Genomic DNA, 14714 nt, shown 5'->3' on the forward strand with positions numbered 1-14714 from the left:
CATTGCCTCAAAACTTAATACCTGGTTTCCTTTTTGGTACTTAAATTCCACTTGTTGTTTCCTCTCGCCCTATGCAGACATTTGGTATGAAGCTCTTGGGCCCAATGGCATGGGTCATGCCGGTGTCGGTAGCTCTATCTACCTTCGGTGGAGTGAATGGTCTTCTGCTCACAGGATCCAGGTAAGTTTTAGTTCAAAATTAGTTTGGGGACAAAGACCTTTATCACGGTGTGGCCATCTTGATTTTCTGTCCATTCCAGCACATTGTAACCAAACTGAGGCTGGACGAAATAATAGTCTGGTGCCATGTTAGTAAATGTTAGCATTCATTACCTTTATTGGAAACAGGTAACATGACCAAGATGGTGACAGCATGATAAAGGTCTTTTGGAGTCAATACCTTGTTCCCTGTAGACATCTTGCACTGACGGCACATAATAATAAATAATAAAGAATACTTAGTATAGCGCCGGTATTCGCCTAAACAAGGCGCTCTTGGCGGTTGAGGAGTCTTGGGTTGATGAAGCATCATGAGCTCAAAAGAACGCATTCTGGGTGTGTGCTGAGGTGTATCGGTGGATAAGGTTGATGAGGTATTCTGGAGCATTGTTGTGAAGGATTTTGTGTAAATCGTACAAATTTGTTAACGATGCTGCTACTGTCCGTCATTTGGGGAGTCAACATGGCGCTATGTAAAAGGAGTAATTCAAATGAAGTGCCACTTTAATACTGAATGTTGAAGCGCCTTGAGCATTCACTGAGTGGCGGATATGAGCGCTATAAGAAGCCGCTATTATTTATATTATTAGTTTTACAAAAGTTAAAGGAACACGTTGCCTTGGATCGGACGAGTTGGTCTATAAAAAGCGTTTGAAACCGTTTGTTATGAAATGCATATGGTTGGAAAGATGTTTTAAAAGTAGAATATAATGATCCACACAAGTATCACTCAAAATTGCACGGTTTTCATTTTACGTCGTGAACTATCACAGTCGGCCATTTATGGGAGTCAAAAACTTGACTCCCATAAATGGCCGCCTGTGTTAGTCGACGAGGTAAAAAGAAAACCACGCAATTTCAAGGCATATTTGTGTAGGTCATTGTATTCTACTTTTACAACATCTTTCTAACCAAATCGATTTTATAACAAACGGTTACAGAACGCTTTTCAAAGACCAACTCGACCGATCCTAGGCAACGTGTTCCTTTAACAATCATATCTCTGTTGTCTTTTCAGGATCTACTTTGTAGGTGCTCGTTATGGCCATCTGCCGGAAGCTCTAGCCATGATCAGTGTGAAGAGAAAGACACCTACACCATCTCTAATCTTTACGGTGAGTATTGCATCTAGTAGCAGGTCTTGAGTAAACTCAGTTAAACTTAGGGATCCCACTGAGGGTGCCCCAGGCAGGGTTGTAATTGTGAGTGCTGGGGAGGCCCACCCACCATGGCTACAACACTTGCCCCAGTGCTATCGCTGTAGGTGCCCCTTGTTGACATTTTCCAAACTGGCTTATAGTTGATGTTTGGTAACACCCGAAACAAATTTGGAAAGCCCTTCTTTTGTTAATGGTCAGTTGACCCCGGCTAACCCCCATCCCACCCCCCCCCCCCCTAAAAAAAAAACCTCATAAAATCTGGAGCAGTTATGTCCATGCAGAAAGATTGATTCGTAATTGGAATACACAATCTGAGCAACCTCATCGTCAGTACCGTTCTCAGATTCAAATTTGGGGGATTAAAACTGATTTATTTTTCCTTAACAACATTACTTCGAAGTGAAGTGATTCTCAAAACGCTCTACACTATCATAAGCTACTGTACATGTGTACATCTTAAGTAAGTTGAAATTGCCATTAAAGGAACACGTTGCCTTGAATTGGACGAGTTGGTCTACAAAAAGCGTTTATAACCGTTTAAAGATGTTTTAAAAGTAGAACACAATAACCCACACAAATTTGCCTTGAAATTGGGTGGTTTTCCTTTTACTGTGCAAACTAACACGCTCGGCCATTTATGGGAGTCAAAAAGTTGACTCCCATAAATGGCCGACCGTGTTGGTCGACGAGGTAAAAGGAAAACCGTGCAATTTTGAGGCAAGTTTGTGTGGATCATTGTATTCTACTTAAACAAGATCTTTCACCCATATGCATTTTATAACAAACTGTTACAACACTTTTTAAAGACCAACTCGACTGATCCAAGCCAATGTGTTCCTTTAATTTGTGAAAAGAATGATGACCAAATGCATTACCTTCCTGGCACTAATTGTTATTGTTTCCTCCATTCTGCCTCTTAAACAGTGTTGCCTAACTCTGTTGTACATGCCTGCGGGTAACATTGGTCAGCTCATCAATTATTTCAGCTTTGTAACATGGTTGGCAACCGGTTCCTCCATCGCAGGCCAGCTCTATCTGCGCTGGAAAAGACCTGATATGGCCAGGCCCGTCAAGGTACGCTAAAACACTCTACTTCTGTTTTAAAGCCATTGGACCCTTTCGGTACAGAAAAAAAAAAAAAGTTCACAGATTTACAAATAATTTACAGGGTTTACAGAAGGTAATGGTGAAAGACTTCTCTTGAAATATTAGTCCATGAAATGCTTTACTTTTTGAGAAAACGGTAAAACAATATAAATTCTCGTTAACGAGAATTACGGATTTGTTATAAACACATGTCATGACACGGCGAAATGCGCGAAAACAGGAGTGGGTTTTCCCGTTATTTTCTCCCGACTCCGATGTCCGATTGAGCCTAAATTTCCACAGGATTGTTATTTTATATATAAGTTGTGATACACGAAGTGTGGGACTTGGACAATACTGTTTACCGAAAGTGTATAATGGCTTTAATGCCGAGCGGTCCAGTTTACTGGGCCCAATTTCATTGTGCTACGTAAAGACACTGGACACTATTGGTAATTGTCAAAGACCAGTCTTCTTACTTGGTGTATCTCAACACACGCATAAAATAACAAACCTGTGAAAATTTGAGCTCAATTGGTCGTCGGACTTGCGAGTAGATAACTATGAAAGAAAAAACACCCTTGTTACACCAAGTTGTGTGCTTTTAGATGCTTGATTTCGGGACCTCAAATTCTAAGCGTGAGGTCTCCAAATCAAATTTATTGAAAATTACTTCTTTCTCGAAAACTACGTTACTTCTCAATGTTTTATACTATCAATCTCTCCCCATGACTCATTACCAAGTAAGTTTTTATGCTAATAAATATTTTGAGTAATTACCAATAGTGTCCACTGCCTTTAAGCAGAGAAATTTGAAATTTTAACAACAAAAATTAAACAGAAGATAGCACTTCTCGGCACAGACCACATTTTACGCAGAATACTGTCCATTAAATAGCACCTCAGATCCATAGTCTGGATCCAGCTCTATAGGATGTATCGTAGATTGCAGAAAGGAAATGATATAATAATAATAATAATGATAATGATAATGATAATGATAATGATAATGATAATGGTAATGGTAATGATAATGATAATGATAATGATAATGATAATGGTAATGGTAATGGTAATGGTAATGGTAATGGTAATGGTAATGGTAATGGTAATGGTAATGGTAATGGTAATAACAACATGCAGAGCCTCACAAAATCTTACTCAAATATTCTTGTTTGCTTCTTTTTTTCTAGGTGCCAATTATCCTGCCGATTATTTTCTTCATCATGTGTTTATTCTTGGTCCTGATGGGTTTTATTGCGGCACCCATCGATACAATCATCGGTACAGGCATCATCTGTACAGGAGTCCCAATCTACCTGTTTGGAGTTTACTGGACGAATAAACCAGAGTGGCTGACCAACGCCATTCGTAAGTCTCTTCTTTTTTTTTTATATCAATGTAAACCACAAGGGAAACTGACATTATAAATTTGGGGTTTTTGTTTTATGGTTTTGGGGTTGAACTAAAACAATTACTGGAGTGGAACTCAAACCAATGACCTCCGGATTAACGGCGCTCTTTCAACTTAGCTGTCTAGCCCTATTTTGGCGGTGTCCCTATTTTGTCAAAATCTTTGTTCGGGGGTGCCAGTTATTGATATTATAAACAAACCAATCAATCCGTTTGTCAGGCAATAATTAAATCAATCAATCAATCAATCAATCTATCGGGCAATAAATTAAATTACCAAGCAATCAATCTTCAGATTAATAACATAAATTAAGTTAAGCATTAGAATAAAAGTTGATTATTACATTAAAGTAATTATAAATTATACACATCCTGTGCTTTTTAATCATAATATACTTATTACTAGGCGAGCAATCTGTGAAAATATTATCAAAACTGTTTTTGAGAATATTTAAATATTGTGATTTTATATTAAATTAAAGGAACATGTTGCCTTGGATCGGACGAGTTGGTCTATAAAAAGCATTTCTAACCGTTTGTTATAAAATGTATATGGTTAGAAAGATGCTGTAAAAGTAGAATACAATGGTCTACACTAATATGCCTCCAAATTGCGAGGTTCTCTTTTTACCCTGTCGACTAACACGGTCGGCCATTTATGGGAGTCAAATTTTTGACTCCCATAAATGGCCAACCGTGTTAGTTCGCAAAGTAAAAGGAAAACCTGGCAGTTCCGAGGCAAATTTGTGTGGATCAAGATATTCTACTTTTAAATTATCTATCCAACCATATGCATTTCATATAAACAAACGGTTAAAAACGCTTTTAATCGACCAACTAGTCCGATCCAAGGCAACGTGTTCCTTTAAGTGGTATTGATTTTCTGTCGTTTATTTGTTTGTTTTCTAGGTGGATTTACGGAATGGATGCAAAAAGTTCTGGTGTGCGTCTCTGAAGAATCGAAACAAGACTAAAGACTAGGATACCTAGGTAGTTCCTTTTCCCCTCAGTTCATCAATCTCCATCTCAAATATCATCCAGTCGGTCATTCCCCCACCAGTTGTTTGGAGGTGCCAGTGTTTCCCCCGGCCGATGAATTAACAAAAAAGTGATGAAAACAAAATGTTTGAGTGAACTTAAAGTCTTCGCAGCACATTAACTAGAACCTTACACTACCACTTTTACGTTTAGCGTTCCAGATTTTAAGTTTAAGGTGAATGAAGAGCACTGGGACTTATTTTTAAGATTTCCGTATTGTACACAGTTCCTTGGATACGACCATTTTAATACATGTGCAACTTGGTCATGTTGGAAACTGGCAGGGGGAAACAGCCTTTCTTCTTCTTCTTCTTCCTTTCTAGTGCAGCCTTCATGATTGAAGATAGTCGCACTGCCAGACACACCAGGGTGAACCCCTTCTCTTTGCGATAAGATAAGTGTGTACTGGGGTCTTTTACGTGCGTTGATAGTTGTTTATAACAACACACAGGACCTACAGCTTTGCGTCCCATCCGAAAGACGAAGCAGTGGTTATGTGTCTCGCTTAAGGACACAAGTGTCACGACTCCCGAACACATACTCCCTTGAACAGGTCAGAGCTTGAGTTCGGTGGCGATGACCTTAACCGCTCGGCCAGGACGCTTCCACCTGCCTGTTTTGCAACCGGCAAGGTTGTGTTGTGTCGGTGGTGGTATAGTCCTGAAATCTGCGGTGTCATCAACCATGAGCAAACTGAAGTGGACTGACCATCAGGTAGTCCTATGATAGAACCTTGAGGGACTCAAACCAGCAACAACAGCCCATATTGGACAAGTAGCCTATTCAGAAACCACATGTGGTGGTATTGACTAGACTTGGTACAAGACGTTGTTATTCACTATCATCCAACTATCGCGATACTCCCCGCTCCACTTTTCCTTGCTGCGCATTTTACTATGGGTGCTGTTGGAAAACTTCCAGGTTACAATACCACGCTCTAGAAAATGGGATCGCGGCTTCCAGAAACGCCCTCTATTGGTGGAATAGTCATAGCGTTGAGTGTTTAGGGCATACGGCGGTAATAACCATAGAGATTGACCAACTCAATAAGAACATCTTTCACCAAGGCTAGGTATATACATGGATAGTTTACCTGGTTCCAATTTTGGGCAAGTTTTGGCAGGCAAGTCTCTGTGTTGTTTAAAATGTTGCTCTCTTTTGTCCGCCACACAAAGTCAAGCTAACTAACTGTAAATTAGAGTTAAGTTATGTATAAACAAGAAACGCAGCTGCCCAGAATGTACAATAAGATTGAGGCCCAATTTCATGGCTCTGCTTACTTGTGCGCTCATGATCGCCATTCTCGGCTTTCTACGCAAGCGCCAAATTTCTTCACTAGCTGTGTAGGCGGAGGATGATTAGTTACGTGGAGTCAGATGCGCACAAAAAAAACATTCCCTGCTTAGCCGTGAACTATGCTTGGTGTTAACTATGCTTGGCGTAAGCTGAATTCTTGTCTTACGGTAAGCAGAGCCATGAAATTGGGTGAAGGGGGAAGGTGGGGGGGAATTAGGTTGGCTGACTGGTTTCTTTCCATGCCTGTCACGTCTGTGGACCCTGGTTCAAATCTCACCTCAGACCGGATGCCTTGCATGTTGATCAGGTTATCAGTCCCCTGCTGATTGTGTGAGTTTTCCCTCCCACGTCTAAAACTGAATATAACTTCACAATGCATCCCCTTATTGGCACCATTTGTGCTGTCGGATGTCGTCACCATCACCATGTCAGTTTTAAGGCCATTGTCCACTTTGTTCTGGCTTGGCCTGCTTTCTTGCCAAGGCTCTCCTCTACTCGGCCCTTGCATCGACTCATTTCATGTCATTTGACATGTGTAATAGATAAGTATTATTAGGCCTGTGTACAAAAGTTTGTAAACATGTCAGAGGTCACACAATCCACAGGTCATTTGATGACCATGATGGTAAATCTGTTTATCAGAAACCATGGTAATTTTAATTTACCATGTCAATGACTGTGAGTAATTTAAGCTTATTTTGTTGTAGCTGTTACTTTGAACATTTTACTTTTTATTGTTTTATTTCATATAGCTTTTGAGAATGTCATTGTGAACCACAACACATACTTTTTCATTGCATTTCAGTCCATTTGAGTTTATTTTGCTTTAATTTATTTAAATATTCCTTTATATAATGTATTTCCTCTGGATACATAAATCAACAGTTTTTTTATTGAACTGTGTGAAGGATTTAAATAAATATATAAAAAAGATATATTTGTATATAAATATAAGAGAAAAAGAAAAAAATGCAAAAAAAAAAAAAACCCTGATGGAATGGTGTTAAAAAGGTTTCTTAAAGACATTTGACACTATTGGTAATTATCAAAGACCAGTCTTCACAGTTGATGTTTCTCAACATATGCATAAAATAACAAACCTGTGAAAATTTTAGCTCAATAGGTTGTCGAAGTTGTGAGATATTAATGAAAGAAAAAACCACTACTGTCGCACCATGGTCACACGTTGTGTGCTTTCAGATGCTTGATTTCAAGACCTCAAATTCTAAACCTGGGGTCTCAAAATCAAATTCATGGAAAATTACTTCTTTCTCGAAAACTATGTCACCGTTAGTTACAATGTTTTATACTATGAACCTCTCCCCATTACTCGTAATCAAGAAAGGTTTTAATAATTATTTTGAGTAATTACCAATAGTGTCCAATGCCTAGCATTATTTTGTGTTCTCTTTTCCAATCGTAAATCCCGCTGTGTATTTGTCAATTTTAAGGAAGCATATTTGGGACCAACCCATTTGAAAGTGTAGTCATTTGACAACTTCAGAACTCCAAAAATAAATACATGTACTGAACAAGATTTTGTTATCATTATAAAGTGTTCCCTAAGTAATGACTTACTTGAAAGTGATGATGTATCTGATCATTTTCAAAAGCTTAACAGTTTAAATTTTAAATGGTAGCACCATCTATTGGTGGTGTGTAAAGAAAGAGAAAGGTCCCCCCACATTTCATCTTTGACTGTGGCTTTGTCAATTAAATCTCACTAGGGAGTTTCTCTGAAAAACCATTATTGTGGAAACCTGTTAACTGGGTTTTAATGGATTCTACCCTTTTCTTTGTTTCTATTCATTTGTTTTAATTTGTATCAATTGTTTTTTTTTTTAGTTAAAACTTTTAAAAATCAATGCAATTAGGTACAGTGAACAAGATTAGACGATAAAGTTGAAATCATTTTGGGAAGTTGTTTAGAGACACTTTTGAAAGTGCAAATACTCTACAACTTAGTGGAGGAATTATAACTATTTCTGAACTTCCTAGCATGAAGCTAAACTGTTAACGGATTTAAGGTGATTAGCAGATGGTTATTCTATTTAAGACTAAAGTTCACACACAAACTGTATATAAATGGTACATTTAAATATTTGTTTTGTTGATTCCATCAAAACAAATATTGGAATTTCGATTTTTGCATGCAAAATTAAGCATTAATTATTTGGGTTGTAAAAGCTATCATATTGAGCAAGTATTGTGTCAATTTGATGACGTAATATAAAAGTATTGAATGCCTTTGAAAGCATCGTCACAGACAGAATATGACCACAAAGTGAAATCTGAGGTGGATTTCACATAGAGTTGGGACTAGTCTTATCTCGAGATAGGATGAGTTAGTCGTCCTAACTTAGGACTAGCCTTAAGTTTTTGATAACTCATAAAGAGTCGTAGGACTAATGCTAAGTTAGGACTATCTTTGTGAAACTGACCCCTTTGGTGGATTTCACAAAGAGTTAAGACTAGTCTTATCTCGATGTAGGACAAGTTACATGTACTCGTCCTAACTTTAGGACTAGCCTTAAGTTTTTGATAAGAGTCCTAGAGATCGTCCAAAGTTCTTTGTGAAATCGACCCCTTTGGCTAGTCTTATCTCGAGTAAGGAAGAGTTACTCATCCTTATTTTAGGACTAGCCTTAAGATTTTATTATCTCCCAGGACTAGTCCTAGTTGCTAGTGAAACCAACCTCTGGACTGTATATTTCAATCAGCAAATCATAATGTAATGAATAGCCAGGGTCAAATATCTTAAAGCTGTTTAGCAGAAAATATTGCTTATAATAACAATGAGTATTGTCACAGCAATGTAAATTGTTGCATAAGTGCACAAGATTTTGAGCAATAATGTAAGTTTATTATTAAACAAGTTGCATAAGTGCTATGTAAAATCAGTCATGGTGCTGCAAGCAAAAAAAATTCCTGCACGTATGTGTGGTTTTTAAAATAAAAAAAAAAATAAAAAAAGGAAAAATATATCTTACAAGAAAATAATGTTAAAAGTAAAAAGGAAAGCATGGATTGTAGTGTGAGTAAAGGTATTGTGGGTTAGTTGTAGAGTTAAGGGCAAGTCACACTACAACGGAAACGATAACGATCACGACGCAAAGAGAATGCATTCTATAGACCTCTAGCATGTGATGTCACACACTGAAAAAACGCTGTCACTGGGGTCAGAAAGCGACCTCACTAGGGTCAAGAAGGCAAATGATTGGACGATAGCTGTCCTTTTGTGTGAAAAGTGCGTGTCAATGAGCGCTTAGGTTATGCAAGGGGTATATTGGTTGAAATGCTCCATGCGGAATACGTCCACACTCATTCAACCAATCCAGGGCCTGCATTGTTAACAATCTCATGGTCGTTTTCGTCATCGAGACCCGTGTGACCGGGCTTTTAGATATAAATATTTGTAAATTACAATATAGTCGAGAAGAAAAAAATATGTATCGCAGATATTTTATTATGAGTGATGTATCTGTCTTGCCTAATCAATGCAACTTTGTTTGTTACAATCACAGACTAGAAAAGATTCTGAAAAAGAAGAAAAAAAAAGAAAAAACAATTTCCTTGAATCATAGTTTAAACTTTTTGTAAAAATTTGTGTTCTTCAAACAGATTTGCAGTCATGTTCGTAAAGTGCAAATGAAAGTTCTGTCACAGGCATGCAGCTGTTCAGCTGATCTGTTGATTTCCTCTATTTCTTTTCAAAACAGCGCCATAGAAAACTAAAAACACTGTATAAAAGTTAAGTGTGATTGGCCATTTTCTCTTGTTTTGTGGGCAATTAAAAAGTTGCATGTCTGCTATATTAACTTAGCTGTTCATGAATTGTACGTTTACTTGTATAGATTTTAATTGTCAATATAAAAAGTATATAAGTCGTGCTGAATAAAACCCACAAAACACAACCTCTAAACTTTGTAAGGTATTGTCCTGGTTTTGATACTTTTTGTACGATGGTCACAGATTAACATTAACCTTAAACGGTTTGAAGGTAGTGATTGTTGAAAGCTTCCCTTAAAATATAACTTGCTTTCGTCAGGAGACAAAAATTATTTCAGCATGTACAATGCTAGAATAATTTGTGTAACATTGTTTTACTAATTTCTTGAAAACTTCAGCACATCAGCAAGTAAGATTTTAAGGTAAGCACTGCTTTTTACCATCATTATCTTCAAGCCGTGTAAATTCAATGTCAATTTGTGTCCTTCAAAAAGTACCCAAACGCTTTAAAGGTACCCACCCCTAGGGGAATTTGATCCTTTTGCGATCAAAAAGTGCAGTCATCTCTAAAATATAGACCCTTTAATAATGTTTGCCTGTGACCCTAAGCCAGGGGATTGTTCATAATATGTGTAGTAATTGCTAGACGTAAGCATGTTTAGAATTCAATCTTGTAGTATTACATAAAAAAAGCTGTACATTTTGTTCAACTTGCAGTGAAATTTCTGTAAGTTGAACACTGCACTTTAATATTATTTGTACATACATATTGGCATTATGTTTTTACTCGCATTGGTCGATATGCCCTATGTTCAAACATTCATTTGTTCCGAAAAGAAACTGTGATTTAGTCATTAGGGTTAGGGTTTTCAGTTGGGGTTAGGGTAAGAGTGAGGAGATACCTAAAGGTTGTCAGAACATTTTGCGAATCAATTGACATAGACCACTTGTGTTCGTTAAAAGGAAAGTTAACTTGCAGCTGGTCAGATATATTCTTTTGGGGTCATTTCTCTTTGACATTTTTTCTTTGGAAATATTAGGAGGTATTTCATTTATGTATTTTTCTGGAACCTTTAAACACAGAGTACAATTTTGATTCTGTTTTGCTCATTTGAGTTTATTTATCTTAAAACGTTTTGTGTTTTACGGAAGCATTAATGGTACATTGAGATGAATAAAAGAAAGTTGTAACTATGACTTATAATTTGGACTAACAAAAATGGGTCATAATTGTGATGTGTGCCAGTTAACTTATATTTATGAAATATGTTCATATAGTTATGAATTTGTCCTAATTATGAGAGTAAGTCATAATTATGCTGTTAATTTTACTCTCTCTTAACAGATGTGGGTACTTTTTTAACACAAAACAGAATGTCCACAGATTTATATTAAACTTACTCAGTTAGAAGATAGTGATGGTAGAAAGCTTTCCTTGTAATATTACTTGTTGAGGTGCTTAGTTTTTAGAAAAGGAGAAGAAAAAAACAAGTCACAAAAAAAATTTTTGTTTCACTATCAGTAAGACGAAAATTATTTTGCAATACAAACGTATTAACCAGTTATGGTATGTTAAAGTTAACCATAACTGGTTATTACGTTTTTACATGATAAAAACTACAATACATTAGCAAGTAATATTTTAAGGGAAGCTTTCTACTATCATTATCTTCAATCTGTTCAAGTTTAATGTAAGTTGTGGACATTGTGTAAGAAAGTACCCAGACACTTTAATGTCCCTTTAAAGCTTGTGTGATGTTTTAATATGTCATCGTATTAACCTTTTTAAATATGAAGATTGTTGGGATTCCAAAGAGTTTTTTTTTGGTGTTCAGGATATTTTCTTAAAAAGATAATGCAGCTCATTATGTTCTAGATATATTTATCAAATTGTTTTGAAAGAGTTTTCCATGAACACTTTCTTACCTATGAATGAAATCTGTTTACAAACTGAAATTCATTAAAGTAGAATTTAAATCACCAGACAAATTATCGCTTTGAATATTTCACAGTTACTGTTATTATTTTTTCCAAATATTTAGCATTTTTTCAATTTGTTATACTTTCTTTCTAAAGATGTTTGTTTTCATTTTTTGGGAGATTTTTGCTTTTAAATTTCATTTTGTGCTCCGTTTTAAAGATTGCAAGCTGAATAATGAGAGTTATTTACATTTTTAGCCGCAATTGTTGATGAAAAAAGGGAATTGTGTAAATTGAAGTGGTTCATATAATTTGAAGTTAGTCACATATTGAAAACTGAACATCTTATTTTATTTTGCAAGCTTTCTGAAATTGCACAGTCGTATATTGTACAGAACGCAAATCTGCATATAAATGCTGGAAGCAAAGCGTATAGTACGTGAAGGTAGTAATAACTTTAACTATGACTGTTGCTGTGGCAATTTGAAGTTGTTAAAAGAAATTCAATAAATTTGAACCGAGAGGTTGTAAGTGATTTTTTATCTCAAGTTTGATTTCTTTCAACCTCTGTTGTTTAAAGACAGTGGACACTGTTGGTAATTACTCAAAATAATTATTAGCATAAAACTTTACTTGGTAATAAGTTATGGGGAGAGGTTGATAGTATAAAACATTGTGAGAAACGGCTCACTCTGAAGTGATGTAGTTTTCGAGAAAAAAAAGTAATTTTCCACGAATTTAATTTCAAGACCTCATTTAGAATTTGAGGTCTCGAAATCAAGCATCAGAAAGCACACAACTTCGTGTGACAAGAGTGTTTTTTTTTCCTTTACTTAATATCTCGCATCTTCGACGACCAATTTCCACATGTTTGTTTCTTTTATGCATATGTTGAGAAACATCAAGTGAGAAGACTGGTCTTTCCAATAGTGTCCAGTGTCTTTAAGTTTTTGTCGATTTGAAAGCTCAATATTTTTTATTTGCTGAGCTATTTGAACAGTCTGTATTCCATATGGTAGTAGTCATGTTGGTTCAGTTGTTTCTGCCCCTATCTTTCCACCTCTGTGAACGCTGTTTCTATCCTCGAACTGGGGTCATCAGACGGAAATGTGGATAGGGTTGTTCCAGTCCCTACCTGAGTGCGTGGGTTTTCCATATCGGGGTTTTCCTCCCACGTCTAAGAATTTTCTTCATTTTCTTATTTACAACGATTTGGTTTGATGTTTCCATTTTGTTGACTTTATAAATCAGATTCAGATATGAAAGAGAAGTTAATCTTAAAACTAATGGCAATAACAACTTACTTGGTTAGAAGTACAGTGGCTTTTGGTTTAATCATTTTGAGAATCATTTTACTCAAAGTTATGTAGTTATGAAAACAAATTCTTCTTCAGAGGTTCACCATACTTTGTGTAGGCGGTGTCCAAATTAAACTTCTTAAGTGTAATACGCTACCACATATCTTGGGTCAGAACGGCAATTTTCTTATGAATGGTTAGGGGATAATTGGAGTTACTATTAATATAATTGAATTAGAGTGGCTTTTAAGGTTCAATATTCTTATTTACAAAACTGTCTTAAACAATAAAAACCTTTTCAATTTTTTTTTTTACTTAGACTTTGTTCCAAGTCTGGGATCGAGTCTTTTAGTCTACCAGATAGCCAATACATTATTGCCTGAAATGGCTAATGCAGAGGAATAACCGTGATCGCAGACTTGAAATCAAGTCTAAGGTTCGCCCATCCCCGACATTGCCCTATGCCGCTCTGCTAAAAAAAAAAAAAACTTAAAGAAAACGTGACCATGGAGGTTGTGACTAATTCTAAAATATTTGCATATTTTTTAGACAAACTGCCTTTCTTTCTTCAACCCTAAAAAACTTTCTCATATTTTAATTATTCACAGTTAAATAAGTTAATTAGAAACACTTGTTTTAGTTGCCATTCCACGGCGTCGTTACGTAATCACCATTATCGTCAAAACACGCGAGGTGTGTAGCCATTCAACAGACGAAAAAGAACGCTGAAGCAACGAGCATCGAGGTTTAGTTTCGATTCGTTTATTTCTTTTATTTCCTTCATGTTTTTTCTTTTGGGGGGAACTTTGTGAAGTAGAATACTTTATTTCGAAGTAGTTACTTGGACATTCCAGCCATGCATACCCTTGTTTTCACAAGCTGTTTGTGATGTGGAAGACCCGATCGAGGACGATAAACGTGCCCTCTTCCGGGGCGCTAACTTACCCTGAGACAGGCAGTCGAGCGTCGGTGAGGACCGTTGCTGCCGCAGTTTTGGCCCGGGCAAGCGTCCGCTCCGGAAACCACGACTGGCGAGTTTCTTCCACGATTTTTTTTCCCGATCCCTGATACCAGCATGCAGTTTAAGAATATTTCTATCTTGTTGATGTGCCTTTATTTTCGACATCTACCCTGGTTTTCGCAAGGGTCCCAACTCGGTGAAATTGTTCCCGATAAAGTGACAGACTCGCTCTTCAGTGACATGGGTAGGGTACGGATTGGAACATTTGCGGTGAATTACAACACAACGGAGCTGGATGTGATTTTTGAAGACATAACTGGTTAGTTACACCATGGTTACCTCAAAAACATAAAGGAAATCCTAAGTGAATATTAGTAAACTAAATCGAAATGCTTTGTTGTCGGAACCTTTTTTTTATACCCCTAGCAATTTTCTTGAAGAAAAAACTTATTTCTTATTTATTTGTCTTTGAATCTTATTATTTGTCTTAGTCTAAAATGAACTGGGAAACTGGTTGTCGAATTAAGCATCTTTCCACAGATGGGAATATTTAATTCTGATTCATAAATACCCCAGACAGTTTCTCTACTCCTA

General features: G+C 36.6%; 2 protein-coding genes across 2 annotated transcripts in view; both read left to right on the forward strand.

Moving 5' to 3' along the window:
• The window catches only part of LOC139934526 (Y+L amino acid transporter 2-like), a 38122-nt gene extending 25726 nt beyond the window's left edge, over positions 1-12396 (forward strand). The window contains exons 7-11 of the mRNA XM_071928779.1: positions 78-181; positions 1238-1334; positions 2304-2453; positions 3659-3836; positions 4788-12396. Coding sequence (XP_071784880.1) covers positions 78-181; positions 1238-1334; positions 2304-2453; positions 3659-3836; positions 4788-4852 — 594 coding nt within the window. The 3' untranslated portion in view covers positions 4853-12396. The remainder of the gene's footprint in view (positions 1-77; positions 182-1237; positions 1335-2303; positions 2454-3658; positions 3837-4787) is intronic.
• Positions 12397-13884: 1488 nt separating this feature from the next.
• LOC139935282 (uncharacterized) overlaps positions 13885-14714 on the forward strand; it is a 30630-nt gene continuing 29800 nt past the window's right edge. The window contains exon 1 of the mRNA XM_071929796.1: positions 13885-14439. Within this exon, the coding sequence (XP_071785897.1) occupies positions 14235-14439 (205 nt within the window). The 5' untranslated portion in view covers positions 13885-14234. The remainder of the gene's footprint in view (positions 14440-14714) is intronic.

The sequence above is a fragment of the Asterias amurensis genome, chromosome 3 (genome assembly GCF_032118995.1).
Source record: "Asterias amurensis chromosome 3, ASM3211899v1".
In the NCBI taxonomy this organism is placed as follows: Eukaryota; Metazoa; Echinodermata; class Asteroidea; order Forcipulatida; family Asteriidae; genus Asterias; species Asterias amurensis.